The following is a 16,538-nucleotide window of genomic DNA, read 5'->3' as shown; positions in this document are numbered from 1 at the left end:
AAAGTTGTAATCATAGAATTACATTTAGATTTCGCTTGGATTTGCCGGATGCTTTTACGCTCCTGCTCAGGCTTGCTCTTGACAAAAGATTCAGTAAAAACTCGGTAAATTAAAAACCATAAAGTTTAAAGACAGTCCAATCGATCTTTGAGAAGTACCTACCTTTATTTAAATATCACTCTTTCAGATATCAAAAATAGCATGTCCAGTTTGTATATCATTATACTGTCAACGTTAGCATAAGATGAAAACAAAGATGGCAACTACTTGCCCTAATAACAAAAAATAAAAGTAGCCTTTCTGGAACCGAGGGCAAACAACCATACTTTAAGTGCTCGGTTGTTTTCAAGTCAAAACTTATGTTATTCTTCTTCTCTTGTAAACATCTGTAATTTGTGACATAACCAGAAAGATTCTTGGATAGCTACCCTATGTACTTCTTTTATGGCTATATCAGATAAGTTTTAAGTTTACATGAAATTCTGTTCAGCTATTTTTATTTCACTGTTCTACAAATATTAGGGTTTCTTCATCCAAATATGGAAGTTATAGTGTTTCCATGGAAAATGTTCAAAGAAGTTATTTCAAAATGATTACATTTGCAGCTGCCTAGAGCAGTGATGCCTTTGCAGCGGAATTAGAAGCAAAGAAACACTAACAAAATTAGGGATAAACAATTACAGCTTGTGTCACTGCCGAGTCTGCTATCAAGTTGGTGCAGCAAAACTCACCCATGCATGCTTGGTATAAAACTGATTCTGGCAGAGATTCGCAGTCTCAATAATATGGTTGTAGTAAATACAAAAATTTAAAACTACAGAGAAAATTACACTAACAGTCTATCCAGTGACAAGATGGCATACAAAAGAGCAGACGTTAAAAATGTTGATTTGAAAGTGAAGATGGACATGTTCATCTATCTGTAGTTGTGTGAACACCCTATCATTGGACCCATTGTGATGCACACATTCAAACTACATCCCTCATCATGCGTATTTCAATCTGACACATCCTCCAAACATTGTCATGCCATGCCTCACCTGTCTTAATTACATGGGTTTACATGCAACAATTGAAATATATGCAGAAAAACAATTTCAAAGAGACCAAACCCATTTTGATTCGCAATGAAACATATCAATGCCTGCAAGTTAACTATCTTCTGCAGCAAATTACAACGATTCCTCCAAATTATTCGATTTTGCAGGGCCCAAAAAATAAGCATCTGTAAAACATTGGCATATGAAACAGGTGTATATGGCTAAGGATAATACTCACAACATTACCAATTTAACATGAAAAACACTTCTTTTCAGTAAAATCATGGCTATAATTAATAATTTGAGAACACATTGATAAGAGAGGAAGAGATCATGTTCCTGTGTTCACGTGTGAGATTTTTTACATCCAACTAATTACAGAAGCTGCTGACTGGAATTTTTGACCATTTCATCTCTAGGAGGTAACTGTTCCATAAAAATTCAGTTTGCACAACAAAGTCAGCCCTTGTTCGTAAGGATCAATTTAACATTCTACATAACCTTTTCATCAGAGCTATTAGATTGGTTGCATTTTTCATCTGCTTCACTTGAACTACCATCTAAATCACTGTTGGACTCATTTAATTCATCGTGCTTGCCCATCCCTTCCTTCACATCAGAAGGGAATGAGGAAAAAAAGGAATGATTGTAATAAGGGTGTGAACGATGAAACCCATACAAAGGTGGAATGGATTGGCATCCGTATGAAGAGTACGGATACATATTCTTAGGATATGAATTTACATTGTGCCACATAGGCATAGACAAAACCCCATTAGGTGGGCGCTGAACAGCAAAAGGGGTGAAAATAGCATAAGGTGGCAGAGGGGGAAATGGACTATTGCGAAATGCAGTGCTTGAGGTTATAGCAATATTGGAGGAGGCAGATGCAGAAGGAAATGTGTGATGTGGTAGTGAAGGAAGAGCAGCTCCAGTAGTCACTGGAAAAGTAGGGAAGCCTACAAGCCCAAACCGTGTTGACATGGACCTTGCTGAAATAGAAGGCATGTAAATTTTCTGTGGCATCTGAGGTTTGCTAAGGAGCAAAGGAGGTTTTTTCTTTCCAGATAATTTGCCTTGTCCTGAAACTCTTTTTCCTTGCAGTGAAGGTGCATTTGTCATAGCCTGCTGCAGAACCAAAGGATGTACGTGTGTTTCAATAATAAATTTTTAAATATTTATACCCAGATTACATTTCAAATGTTAATGGAGGAATCTTGCTTGAAAGATATAGCATGAAGGTTGGATAACTTAAAATAATGTGTACAAAAAAAGTGTTTTCTTACTGTTGCATATAATATTGGGTATGTATGAAACAGTTCCTCCCCTTCCGTATCTTCATCTGACCTGTGATTTAGCACAATATGGTGAATCTACCTAGCATTGAAAGGTAATACGTATATCATGCAAAACATCGACAGAAGCACTATTTATAATTTAGATTCACTCATACAACTAAATTTGTATTTGCTGAAGCCCTTGATATTAACATGCATGATTGTGAATGCATCAACACAAGTAAATAGCATGCTTGGTTACCAAAAAAGATTAGCAAGAACTTAATAAGGAAAAGAGAATGTCACTGATTATAGAGAGCAATGATTTAAATATTAATATTGTAGTAAATTGTAATACTTATACTTCATTGCAGATGCATTTATTGGGACAAAGCACATGAATACACCACATAATTAGCCCATGTTATCAGATACACCTTCCCCCTCTCCATATATATATTCCAATCTTTTTTGAAAGCTTGTCAGTTCTTACGTGCCATACCCATAGCTTATCTGCATATGACCATCCAACTTAAAGTGTAGCTTTACCAATAAAGTTGATTTTTTTGAGCAGCATACTTTTACTGATCAAGTATTGGAATCTGAAATTATATGCCGTGAGTTGCATTCTGTATGTGAAACCAGAAAATAGTAATATGGCAAGTTGAAATATTATCTCTTCAATATTTGCTTTTTGATGTAAGCTTATTTTCCCAGTTCACTTCATGTTTGAAATTGCCATATATTTTCCATCATTGTTTGTATCTATATGCCTTTGTTATTGTACTTGATAACTTTGGCATAGAAATCGGTGGAACTGCCTTGTATGTTCTTGATATATCTACATTATTTGGTATTAGTAGTGACATAAGAGGTAATATTCCGCATAAACCTGCTTTAGTACATTTGGTAGATTCAAGCTGCTTATGCTGCTAAAAATGCATGGAAAATCATTATTTGCATGGGAAGGAAAGGAAGATTTGAACTGAATTAGTTAAGACAAACAGTCAAAACCAAATACCCTTGAACTTCTCTTTTAGACTAGGTTGCCAGATTCTTCCAGAATTTCTCAGGGTCCTGGTTCGGTTCTGCAGAAATTCTGGTCCTTTACAAATCCTCTACAAATTCTTCCAGGGTCCCGTTTTTGCCTTGTGGGTTCACTGAGAAGGACCTGGGGAGAATTTTGGGGAATTTGCAGCAAATTTCAAATTCAGCAGCAGAACCCGAGCCGAATTTGGGCACTAAACACGTTTTTTTAATATTTTTAAAGTTTTTTTATTGCCTATTTTAATGTTGACATTATTATTTTTGAACTGAAACATTGATATGGTGGTGGATTTTGGCATTTTGCTATGTTATTTGCCATTTGGACTATAATATTAATATATATGGTGGTATATTTTGCTATGTTACTTTACTCTTAGTCTATTAGCATAGTTGACATTTGACAGTGGTGTATTATGAACTTATTTGCTGCTGCATATATGTATATATTTTCTATTTTTTATTTTTATATGTTTTTGTACGGACGAAACCAAAGCGAACCCAAACCCACCCCCAAAAAAATTTGAATGAATTTTCAAACCCAAATCTCGAACCAGAATCCGAATCCGAACCGGGACCGGCAACTTAGGTTTTAGATAATTAGAAATAATAATACTGCATGGGAGATCATACAATACACAGCAATCATGGTGACTGGATTACCAGCTGCATGTCTTGACTGCTCTTTGAAACTGCTAGCACTCTTCCACAGCACATAAAATTACAGAAAAGCATGATAAACTGAAAACAACACCTAAAAACCACCGACTTCTAAAACAAAAAATAACAAAATCTAATACTTTAAAGCCTAGAGATAATATTTCAAACAAAAGACTAGTTATCAATAACTGTCACGCCATTTCTTATTGTCTGCTTGTTTAATCAGCAACATTAGCTTCATGAGCCATTTGCCCTATGTGGCTATTGCTTTCAGTCTGATACATTAATCCTACCTCCAATAAATAAATTGAATATTTTGATTCATTTTTTCTGGAACAGTAAATATTTTGCACACCAAGAGTTCATTGATAGAAAAGCATAAATAAATTGAATACTCTTAAGATTCTCTCATGTATAGATGAAACTTTCAACAAAACAGTTGAAGTTAAGGTAAGTTACGCTCAACATCAAAGCTCTTTCTCTAGTTTGTGAAACTAAATACCTGTAATACTTCTGAAGCAAATCCAAGTTATGATACTTAGTTTCTTTCTGAATAAAATCATTTGGAAATCCAGCCATGAAGAGAAGTGTAATGCCCAAGGCCTTAAAAAAAAAGCTCCCAGTTCTTATATGAACTAGTAATGCCATTTGACATATCAAAGGCCCAAAAGATTTAAGTTTATTCCTCCCCATGCGTTGTCTAACATACCTGCAAGAACATCAATTTCCACAATTGTTAATAATGAAATAGTGCACAAGATCAAGGAATTCATGTCCTTTCATCCATGCAACTCAAAATTCTATATGATCCATAACTTGGTGCTCAAAATATTGTGTGTTTCGTCCGTTAAAATACTTGTTCATTACTCTTACAGAGAGGGTTAGAAAAGATGACCTTTATAAAGCTCCACAATCTATTGCATGATGATGCATTTGTAGATGCTAGTAAAATATGAAAATGCAGAGGGAAATTACTTCTAAATTTTTTGATATCCCAAAATCAAACATTCTTTATTTAGTTTAGCTTCTATGAATTTTACTTGTCAGCTTTGTTTTAAATCTTCTCAAGGATTACAAAAGAGGGACTCTCTAACACCATACTTTTTCATCATTATGAATGAAGGCCTAAAGAATATCCGAACCAAACAAAAACAGAATACCAGCAATTGCTTGAGGCCCCAGGTCCTCTCATTTTATGTTTGCATGTCACCTAACTAATAACCACACTTATCAAGATAAGCACAATCCATGCTCTGCTCTAGGTTGATCAGCTAGCTTCACTGAACAATGGTCAAGATTCACATATCTTCAATTGCCACCTTCAATGAACCAAAGCAAGGAAGCACATCATTCTCAGTATATTGGGCTAAAAAGAGGTCCAATGTAAAACATCATATTTGGAAGCTGAACTGCTCCAACAGTCACTGACTTCCACACTAAGGTATCTGCAGTTGCAATCAATGGTTTTCACCACAGGGTGTATGCAGCTGATTCAATCAATTCTTCAGGATATGCAAGTATATTATATGACCATACAACCCTATCTAAGGAGATGGAAGTTTCTATCACATGTACTCAACAAAGTTTTATGTGGAGGATTAACAACCAGTTTAAGTTCCCAACAATGGCCTAGACTTGTATAACAGTCCAGAAAAGTAGAGGGCCCAACATCAAAACACTCTAGGCTTTCAATTGGGTACTTGCATGAAACTTGATTGGAAACTACTTTAGAAATAATTAATCCCATGGGGGAACACCTTCCTGTAAAATATCTTGTTTCCCTTTTCACATTAATGTTCTAACTTTTCCAGCGGTTTCCAAAAGGTTCCATCATTATAGTAGTGAATTTATAATGGCCAAACAGCACAGCTTCTGCAGGGTAATTAGAAAAGTTATCAAGTATTGGAAACTTCAATTGGATTGCTGTCCTTTAATGTAGCCATGATTGCAGATGGAATTGTGATTGTTGCAGGTCTTATGCATGGGGTGAGTTTCCTAGGATTGGGATCAGATAAAAAATATCCATCATACCTACTAAATTGAGATGAATAACCCAACTGATCTACTCTGGCAAGAACAGATACCTCAAATAGAGAATCAATAATGAGGGGAATGCTCTACAAGTTGTACATACCTCTATCAAAAGAAGCATGCGACCTCTCAGACTAAACAATTGTCCAAGTTATGGGAAATATGAAATTATCTGAAAGGTAAATAATTCCTTATGCTTCTCCTTCATCCAAAGTCATCCGAATACTAGGCGCATGGAGGATGATCCTATCTTAGTAAAAGACATGATTATGGACTATGCAAAGAAAAACCAAAGACATAGTTAGCCAATAAACAGTTAAATGCTCAGAAGATTTCTTCCAATAATGTGCTACTTTATTCAATGCAATAATAAATAGATCGACATGGATGGTACAGATACCAAAGCTGAGAATGAGAACTCTGTTGACTAGAAAAGGATAATCAAATCAAATTGGTTTGCCTAGAGTCCTAGACTAATCTCTGTTATTCTATCTTCAATGTAAATTAGTGAATGAGTATATATATATAACATAGTTACAAGATGTTAGAAAGTAGTTAGAAAACGGTTCATATCCCATAATTGGTGTTAGTTTACCTTCCAACTACTAACGATTGTTGATGGTTGATGTTTGAGTTCTATATTTTGTAGATTAAATGTTGTGCAAATGGCACATGTGCAAGATTGTTGAATATATGAATGACCACTAGGTGGCACATGAATAGTTTCCTTTGCAAGTACATGCTTGGTGGCATGCACTGTTACAGATGCTTGCATGATAACAAAAGGTGGCACAAAGACTTGCTCACTATCACCAAGTGTCATCATCGCTTGTGTGTGGACACAAAGAATCATAATTGTCTATGCAAGGTTTCCTAAGGCTTGTGTTTTTGTGCTCTAATCATCAGCCTGTTGATGTGTTTTTTACGACACTTCGAACACAAAATAAAATACTAAGTATTCCATCCTCTCTTGAACAAGGAAACCTGATATGCTAAACTCCGTGATCAAATAAGGCAACCCCAAGGTTTACAATATGAACAATCGACTTTATGTTGGATAGACTCAGTGTATTGATGTGATATTGCTGGTAACACAAAGGGACTTATGTTTTCCCAGAACATGGAACACTTAACTAACTTGAAAAATAAAAGACAAAGATGAAAGGTTAAGGAAATCTAAGTTAATGCCTAACGATGCAAGAAATAATTGCTGACTTAGTGAGCCATACCAAGCTTTTCTTCACCATGAGGAAACAACTACACAAAGATGGTGCAATCTCCTAAGAGTACACAAATGATTTTCAAGTCACTTATGCATATCAACACCATGAACAATGAGCATAGAGAAATTGAAGTTAAGCTTTCGATATTAGTTTAGAATAACCATGAACTACAATTTGCAATCAAAAAATCACAAATTGTATGAACATATAGGCTTCACCATTAATCAACAATAAGATATTCCATCAACTAATTAACTCCATATAAACAAATCTAAAACTTGAGAAGTAGAAACCATGCAACTTGTGGAAACAACACATAAAGATCCACCATATCTTCAATGAAAATCATATGTTTATTCCAACATAGCCTTGGCAACAATCCCGGATCTCCTCCTACTACTACTACTTCTTACTCCTAACACTGTTAACCTTTACAAATGAGAAGGCGCAGCCTTATGTAGAGGTCTTGATTACAAATGAATGGCCTAGCTTAATTTGAAATCAATGGCCGAGATAATTCCATGAAACCCTAATCGGGGTAGTTACAACAACCATCGCCTTACATTAACTATTTGACCAAGGAGATTATTACAACATTTTGGACAAATGTCCTTCCCTTGAATTCGGACCAATGAGAAATGAGGCTAGGTACATTGAAAAAAATATTTGATGTAGTGCCACATGTCACTTGATCTTCCTTGGATGAGTCAAGTTCAATGCACTTGGGCATGTTGACTTGGAATGACCGGATTGATTGATAATGATCAAGCACCACCTCAGAGTGCACGCATCCCTAGCAATATCTCTTGATACTCAACATTTCCAATTGAACATTCAATCTTTGAGAATGAAATCTCTCATAGATTTGTGTCTGTAGGTGTGAGAGATCACCCAAGGACATCACTATAGGAAGCCTCAATCAGAGGTTGCATTTGAGTTTTCAATTACAGACTTTGGTGGAGGATTCAGAGAATTTCCAAAGGTTGCATTTGAGCTTCCAATTACAGGTTTTGGTTCATATCTTTCAGAGGAAGCTCTTTTTTTTTTCTCTGTATTGTTTCTAGCATCTTTCTACAGCTAGGTAATATAGATTGATATATAATGTGCAGGGTTATAGATTTATTTAAAGGGTTGCCAGGCAAGATTGTGAAGTCATTAAAAAGACAATTTATCTGCTTTTTACAAGGGTTTACAGGCAAAGTATGGATGCCATTAATTGCAAATTTTGGTGAAGTATTTCAGAGGTTTTTTATCAACTGATTGGAAAGGGATTGAGAAAGGCAGATTTATGTTATTTCTTGTGTTCCCAAACAGCCATACTATCCATAGGGCCAGCTGTACCTGCCAAGAGGCCACATGTACAGCTACAGGGGCCTGTGTAAGAGCTAAGGGCAGATTTTGGAAGGGTTTCAGATCCAAATCAGATTGCATAGATTTATTCCAATTGGTCGTCCCAACTTTAACCTTCAGTCTTTGGATCTCCAGTTGGTGCATGGATTCTGGAGTTGTCAGTTGTATCCACATTGTGGGTTTGCATTGGATGAGCTTTGTCACAAATACTGACTATTGCCTATAGCTGATCAAGAATATTTCCAGCTTTTGTATTGACTCCAATTTATCTATCAAACCTGGTATGTTTAATCATTCAAATATTGCACTTAGCAGTAAAGGGTTTGGAATTGTTAAAAGGGTGTTTAATTATAGTTTGCAATTTCCTCTCATTAATTATTTTCAGGTTTTTGTATTTTCAATTCAATACCAAAAGACATAAAAGCAAAAGCAAAAAAACAGATCGAAAATATCCCAAATTCTGGAAATTTAAAAAAAAATAATCGGGGGGGATATTTCAGTTTTTATTTTTATTCTAAGACTGCTGCTGAATGAACCTACTCAACCTCCACACAAGGGTTTCAAGAATATGTAAACACCAAGAATAAATGCTCTTCTCAAAAACTCCAGTTATAGGCACTTTTTTGTGACTATAATACTTTCTATTTTATTTCACTTTTTCCCTCAATAATAAAAAATAAAGTGACTTTTCAAACTCTTCTAATTTGACATTACATTTAATCCTTGTTTTCTAAGTCACTTTTAATATTACTTTTAAAGCAACTTTTTAAATCACCACGCTGTTCCCCATGCCTTGAATTATCACTTTTGGCCCACTTTTGAAAACATTGTATAACGTTCACCACCCCTTAAATAAATAAATAAACATAAAAAAAGCCTTTTAATTTCCTATATAAAGTGACCTTTTAATTTAACTTTTTTTTTCGGTGCAACAATAAGTCACTTGATTTCTTTGTAATAATTTTCTTTTTTAAATAATTTCATATCAGATGTGTTCTAATTTTCCACTTTACAACAATTCAAGTATTTAATCATTTAGGGTACTAGACCTAGTAATTAAGCATGTTCTAATATTTGTTATAGCATTTAATCATTTATTGCCCAATATTTTTAAAAATATAGCACTAGTAGTCATGACTTTAAAATTGTTAGTATCGATATGAGTAGCAATAATTAAATGAAATTTATTCCTTAGATCTAAAAAGCAACAAATCATGTGATGCCACATTAGCTCACCAATAAATCAAGACTTAATGCACAACTATTAGTCTAACCTTTTTTTGGACCTTTTTGGACACCTCAACAAAAAACATGCTAATGTGGAATCGTATTTGATAATGTGGACTTGAAACATCAGTTATAAGTAGGGGACTTGCCAAGACAGCTATTGTAAAAAAATGGAAGTGATTTGAAATTGCCACATAGTATTTGGAGATGCACGTAGTTAGAACTTAGGGTGTTCAACTACTAGGTCATTTCCCCTAATTATTCAGTTATTAACCACACAACCACCAAAATTACAAAAAATAATAAAATGAACCAATATGAATTCTAACCACACAAGGGTCTTTGAGTGATCCTCAACATTTATTAGATGAACTCAGCAGTGACTCTATGATGGGATATAGTGAATATGAACTTGGCAAGGTAAGAGATAATTTGCATAATCATATATTGAATGTTGGCATGTGTTCACAATGACATTATTAGAAATTACAAAGAGAACAATAGATCTACTTTGCTCAAATTCTTTGAGAAAGAAGGATTAATGTTGGAAGAAGATGTAATGTACCCAACTGCACGGTACCCGAATTTCACCTTTGGCAGGTTTTCACTCTCGCCAGGATTACACTCTCGGTGTACAAGATTACACTCTCGACGTACTACACCTTCGGCGGGTTTCACTCTCGGTGGAACTACACCTTCGGCAGGTTTTCACTATCAGCGGGATTACACTCTCGGCATATTGGATTACATTCTCGGCGTTCTAGATTACACTCTCGACGTTCTAGATTACACTATCGGCGTACTACACCTTCGGCGGGTTTCACTCTCGGCGGAACTAAACCTTCGACAGGTTTTCATTGTTGGCAGGATTACACTCTCAGTGTTCTAGATTACACTCTTGGGCGGGTTTCACTCTAGGTGGAACTACACCTTCGGCAGGTTTTCACTGTCAGCAGGATTACACTCTCGACGTACTACACCTTCGGTGGGTTTCACTCTCGGCGGATCTACACCTTCGGCAGGATAAGTATTTCTTGAGCCTTGTGTAATTTGCCAACCATCGAATGTTACTACTCAAATTATGCAACAGAGTTGCACGCAATATACTCTTCGAATATATATATTTATATTAGTTTAGTGCACAGAAAAACTCTAGGGACATGTATTTCATCTAGAACTCGATTATAAATGTATCTTCAAATGAAGGCATTACAAATTCGAACCACCAACAGAATAGGGTGAGGAGGTACTCCCACCGAAACTGCAAATACAGAATAGGGGGGATCTTGCATCTTTGAAACTGCAACTGAATGAAACTCCAACTGGAATTCGCAAATACAAAGAAAACATCAAATTCACCATCCAACAACTATGCCAAACTCGACCTTATAAAGAGCTTCGAGAAGTTTCCCGAAGGGTTACAAGCAGGCCGACAATAGTTTATTATTTTATTAATTTCGGTCCCTTTATTTAATGATTAAATTAATTAATTTTATAAGTCCTTATGATATTATTTAAAATTTAGGACCACTTAATTAAGTCACTTTATTAAAATTGGGGTCATTACAATCCTCCCGGCCCAAAGATTGCTTGCCCTCAAGCAATCCGTAACTATCTGTCATCTGACAAGCTCTGAGATCCCAGACCATGCGCGGATGCTGGTAGCCATATCCGCTAAAAGCTTGACGCTGCACCATGCCTGCGAGCACCACCTGCAAATCCCCAATCAACTTGCGCTACTCCACTCTGATATAAACATTGCCCTACTCGAAGTTGAGGAATAATTCATCAAAATCCAATTTTCTTTCTTCATATAGATGCCACTCACAAGGAGAGATGACAATCATGCACGCCTCATGCCCAACCAAAGGGTAAACTTCGTATTCAACCAACTGTAGAGATTGCTCCTGTAAGGAATCATTGCTAGAGTTCGCATCTCCATGAATTTGATCAACCACAATTGGCTTGACAAAATTCATACAAACATCTTCATCCTTGCAGTTATCATGAAAGTTTAAGTGTTCTCCACTTGAAGAGACAATTGTTGTCTCTGGCTTGTCCATATCCTCCTGTCGTTGGGGTGAACATGAGAACTTGTCTTCATCTTTCTTTGATTCTGATTGAGTTCCATATTCAAGATCCAACTCCTCTTTTATTTTCCTTACATGGTACCTATCAAAGGATTCGGTAGCCTTGATCTCCTCAGGTTCACTTGAGTATTCATTAAAGATTCTAATAACCTCCTCATGCACAAGTAAACTTTTTCTTGTTAGAACTAGATATTCTTGAAATGTCAAAAGATTCTTCCTTTTTGATATTTGTTATACCACTTGGTGATTTTATTGGCAACAATTTCATCATCCCTTTCTTCCATTTTATGTAGTCATCCCAAGCATTCCACAGGCTGGCAGGATTTTGGCTCTGATACCACTATAATGTACCCAATCGCATGGTACCCGAATTTCACCTTCGGCAGGTTTTCACTCTTAGCAAGATTACTCTTGACGTATTGGATTACACTCTCGGCGTACTACACCTTCGACAGGTTTCACTCTCGACGGAACTACGCCTTTGGAAGGTTTTCACTGTCGGCGGGATTACACTCTCGACGTACTGGATTACACTCTCGGCGTACTACACCTTCGGCAGGTTTCATTCTCGACGGAACTACACCTTCGGCGGGTTTCATTCTCGACGGAACTACATCTTCGGCGGGTTTTCACTGTCAGCAAGATTACAATCTCAGTGTTCTAGATTACACTCTCGGCGATACTACACCTTCGGTAGGTTTTCACTATCGGCAGGATTACACTCTCGGCGTACTACACCTTCGGTGGGTTTCACTTTCAACGGATCTACACCTTCGGCAGGATAAGTATTTCTTGAGCCTTGTGTAATTTGCCAACCATCAAATGTTACTACTCAAATTATGCAACAGAGTTACACGCAATATACTCTTTGGATATATATATTTATACTAGTTTAGTGCACAGAAAAACTCTTGGGACATGTATTTCATCTAGAACTCGATTACAAATGTATCTTCAAATGAAGGCATTACAGATTCGAACCACCAACAGAATAGGGTGTAGAGGTACTCCCACCGAAACTGCAAATATAGAATAGGGAGTATCTTGCATCTCTGAAATTGCAACAAAACAAAACTCCAACTAGAATTCGCAAATACAAAGAAAACATCAAATTCACCATCCAACAACTATGCCAAACTCGGCCTTATAAAGAGCTCCGAGAAGTTTCCCGAAGGGTTACAAGTAGGCCAACAATAGTTTATTATTTTATTAATTTGGGTCCCTTTATTTAATAATTAAATTAATTAATTAAATAAGTCCTTATGATATTATTTAAAATTTAGGACCACTTAATTATTTAACTTAATTAAGTCACTTTATTGAAATTGGAGACATTACAGAAGAGCTTATTGTTACTCAAGTATGCTCTGAAGAAAAACAGATCACATTAAAATCTAAAGAAAAAAATTCTGTTTCAACCCTTTTTATTAAGCACAAAAAAACAGATATACTAGAGAGGATAATGAATCAAGCTACTTTTTTTCATCATTTGGAGGGTTGTTCAAAAAATCTAGACAAGAACAAATAGGAGGTCAACGGCAACCCATTCAAAAAGCTCTTAGCTTCAATCCCAATACAATTTGTGGAAACTGATTATGAGGAATGTCAACCTTTGTTGACATCTTTACTAGTGATTACAACTTTGCTACCAAATGTTGATATATTTCTTCGTGATGTCAATTAAGGATCATAGTTATATACGAATTATTACTTCTTGAAGATAGTTTGGCTCCAAATTTGTTTATTGGGTCAAAAGTATGTGGAAGAGTTGTTACCAAACCTCGACAAAATTCCAACAGCACTTTGGAGTGAGCCCTCAATAGAGAACACAGTGAATTTCCTCTTAAGGTTTCATTCATCCCTATCTTCAATGGATCTCATTTTATCAATGACAAAGTTGGTGTTGAACATTCAGCAATTATCAATTAGCTCAGGTCAGAAAGGGTTAAATCAAAAGATGAAGAATATCAAGACTATGATAAAGAAACGAAGCATAAGGTTGTAATCATTCTTGAAGATGTACTTCCACAACAGAACTTCACAACATATATTTGGAAAGATACAACAAATGTGGTTGAATTTCAATAAGATGGAAGACAATTATAAAACATCATTAAATCAATAGTACCAAGGGTTAAGCGGTGCAAAATTCAACAACATTCTTCTAAATCAATTTTTCATATCTTTTAGTAGAAACATCTATTTTCAAACATGTTTTCGCATTTCATCTTCAGCATGGGTTTCATGAATAATTACAAGACTCAAACATGAAATCTGGTGAATTTGTAAGGATTAAAAGATTTTATTATGCAAACTTCACTAACTCAACTTTTAAGGCATAATAAACTTAATCAAATAGAATCTACTTTGATCACATACTAATCAAATTAGTACAAAATGTAGATATAATATTATAAGGTGAAGTAAACAACATTAAAAAAATGATTTACCTGCCTCTTTTAGAGGTTTCTTAATATTCTATTTTTCTTTGCTACTTATTCACAAGAATACAATGATAGTTTTCTCATCTTACTTTATCCTTGCGAAACTTAAGTTGCACAGCACATTGAAGCAAGGAAACATTAAGGCCAATTTCACAAAATCTCAACAGCAAAGAAATATTTCCATAAATTTACTTACAACTAAACTCAGAAAAGAAGATTCTGCGGATTGCTAGATTTATAAAAATACCTAAAGAATCCATGACTATTACACATGATAGTTGACTACTACAAAGAAAAAGTTATAGTCCGATCTTAAAATAATAAAAGTCTGTCTAATACAGATCAAGATAAGTAACAGTCCAGGTTTACAATGAAAGATGAAGGAAAAACACAACTCAGAAGCTCCTAGATACAGTAAACTATAGATGCTCCGAATTTGTCAGTCAATATTTCAGAACAATACTAATAATACATCCTTTTGTCTTAAGGGTAAATTTCAAGACACGATGCTTACTCATTCTGAGGAAGATTCCTTGTCCTGCCACCATATTTAATGCAAAGAAACAAGCATGATGGACAACTTGAATCAGAAGGACGCATTGCCTTCTCCTCTTCAAGTATCTGTACGGGACACAGGATTGGATTCTGTCGGTTGGGAAAGAATATCTTTCTCCGCATACCAGGCTGCTCATACAATACATGCTCCTGGCAAGCAATACAAAGAATTCAAGTACATATTAAGATATCATCTCATCTGAAAAAAGCCTTATATTGTCTATGTTTTCACATTCATAAATAATGAAACAATTTTTTATATTGATAGTCATTTACAAATATTTTGCTCATATGAGCATCAACATGAGACCAATACAAGCTCTTGGGAGCGTGACAAAGAGATTAATGCTAGCTCCTTTCAAGAAACCATAGTAGAAACCACCTATGGAAGACCAAGAGTTGCAACGTAGAAAACCATTTATTTAGAAACCACCACCACGATATAAGCCAACAATGGAAGACCAAGAGTCGCAACTTAGAATTCCATATTAGATGTCCCCTTGGGATTTGAACTTGGGTCTTCATAATGAAAACTCAATGCTTCAACCAATTAAGCTCAATCCCTTGGACAAATAATGAAACAATTATGTACAAAGATACTTACAATTATGGAATAAAGGATTTGATATTTCCACTCCAAACTTGGCCTTAAGTGGCTATTATTTACAGTCATCGGTTATTTAATTTGATTACACCTTTTAGAAAAAGCCAATAATAACTGTGACTGTGAGTAACTAAATAAGTGTTGATCATTCAAGAGATGGTAGCTTCAAATTACATTAATAAAATTGGACAACTTAAGAAAGAAATCAAAGGTTCATCGTTGAATAAAAAATATTAGCAGTGCTAAAATTAATATGCAACTTATCATCAAAGAACTGCCATCTGATGTTATAGCCCCAAAACTTCACTACAGAAAGAGATTATTAAATGAGTAACCGCACTACTGGAGGATAGAGCTATGCCAAGGACCATAAATCAGATTGAGAAAAAGGTTAATGAGTAATGACACAATCCTTAATAATTTTACAACCACAATACAGCATCATCTGATAATGTTTAAAAAATTTCTTGGTGATAAGCATGCACATGATCTCTCTTTGTAACATACACCCCTGGATTTTCATTTTTTTTTTTTTTGAAAATTTGCCAAATAGAAGACAACTTGAGAACACAGAGAGAGTTATTCTTGAATGGTGGAAAGTCTGATCAGAAGTTTAATATTCATTTATATTGCTATTACATTGTTTTTGGTGCACTGATATAGTCCATCTTTGGAACATCAACATGCAATGAAACTACAATGAACTAGCAATCATAAAGCACCCAGAAAAATATCTCATATCAGCAGCATTAAGGATCATTTCAGGCCTGTTGCAGAAGTTTTGTATTTGGAACAGTCAACAGAAGCTGATAAATTGGCTCCTTATCGACAAAACAAGATTCCCATCCAGCGATAGAGACCAAGACTCCTCTAGCATAAGATATAACTCTTATAGAACGCTCAGATCAGTATAATAGCCATGACCAACTGATAAAGATCACACCAAGGGCCCAAACTCAAGTCAGACCCTCCGCTGAAGCTGATTGCAGGACT

General features: G+C 35.5%; 1 protein-coding gene across 1 annotated transcript in view; it reads right to left on the bottom strand.

The window, feature by feature from the left end:
- Positions 1-1,211: 1,211 nt before the first annotated feature.
- Positions 1,212-16,538, bottom strand: part of LOC131040991 (uncharacterized) — a 152,986-nt gene continuing 137,659 nt past the window's right edge. Inside the window, exons 3-6 of the mRNA XM_057973969.2 lie at positions 14,901-15,091; positions 4,524-4,730; positions 2,327-2,387; positions 1,212-2,168 (exon numbers count right to left, since the gene is read on the bottom strand). Coding sequence (XP_057829952.2) covers positions 1,533-2,168; positions 2,327-2,387; positions 4,524-4,730; positions 14,901-15,091 — 1,095 coding nt within the window. The 3' untranslated portion in view covers positions 1,212-1,532. The remainder of the gene's footprint in view (positions 2,169-2,326; positions 2,388-4,523; positions 4,731-14,900; positions 15,092-16,538) is intronic.

Source organism: Cryptomeria japonica, chromosome 4 (genome assembly GCF_030272615.1).
Source record: "Cryptomeria japonica chromosome 4, Sugi_1.0, whole genome shotgun sequence".
Classification (NCBI taxonomy): Eukaryota; Viridiplantae; Streptophyta; class Pinopsida; order Cupressales; family Cupressaceae; genus Cryptomeria; species Cryptomeria japonica.
The sequence above is the reverse complement of the archived record's forward strand: the minus strand, read 5'-3'. Positions and strand labels throughout refer to the sequence as shown.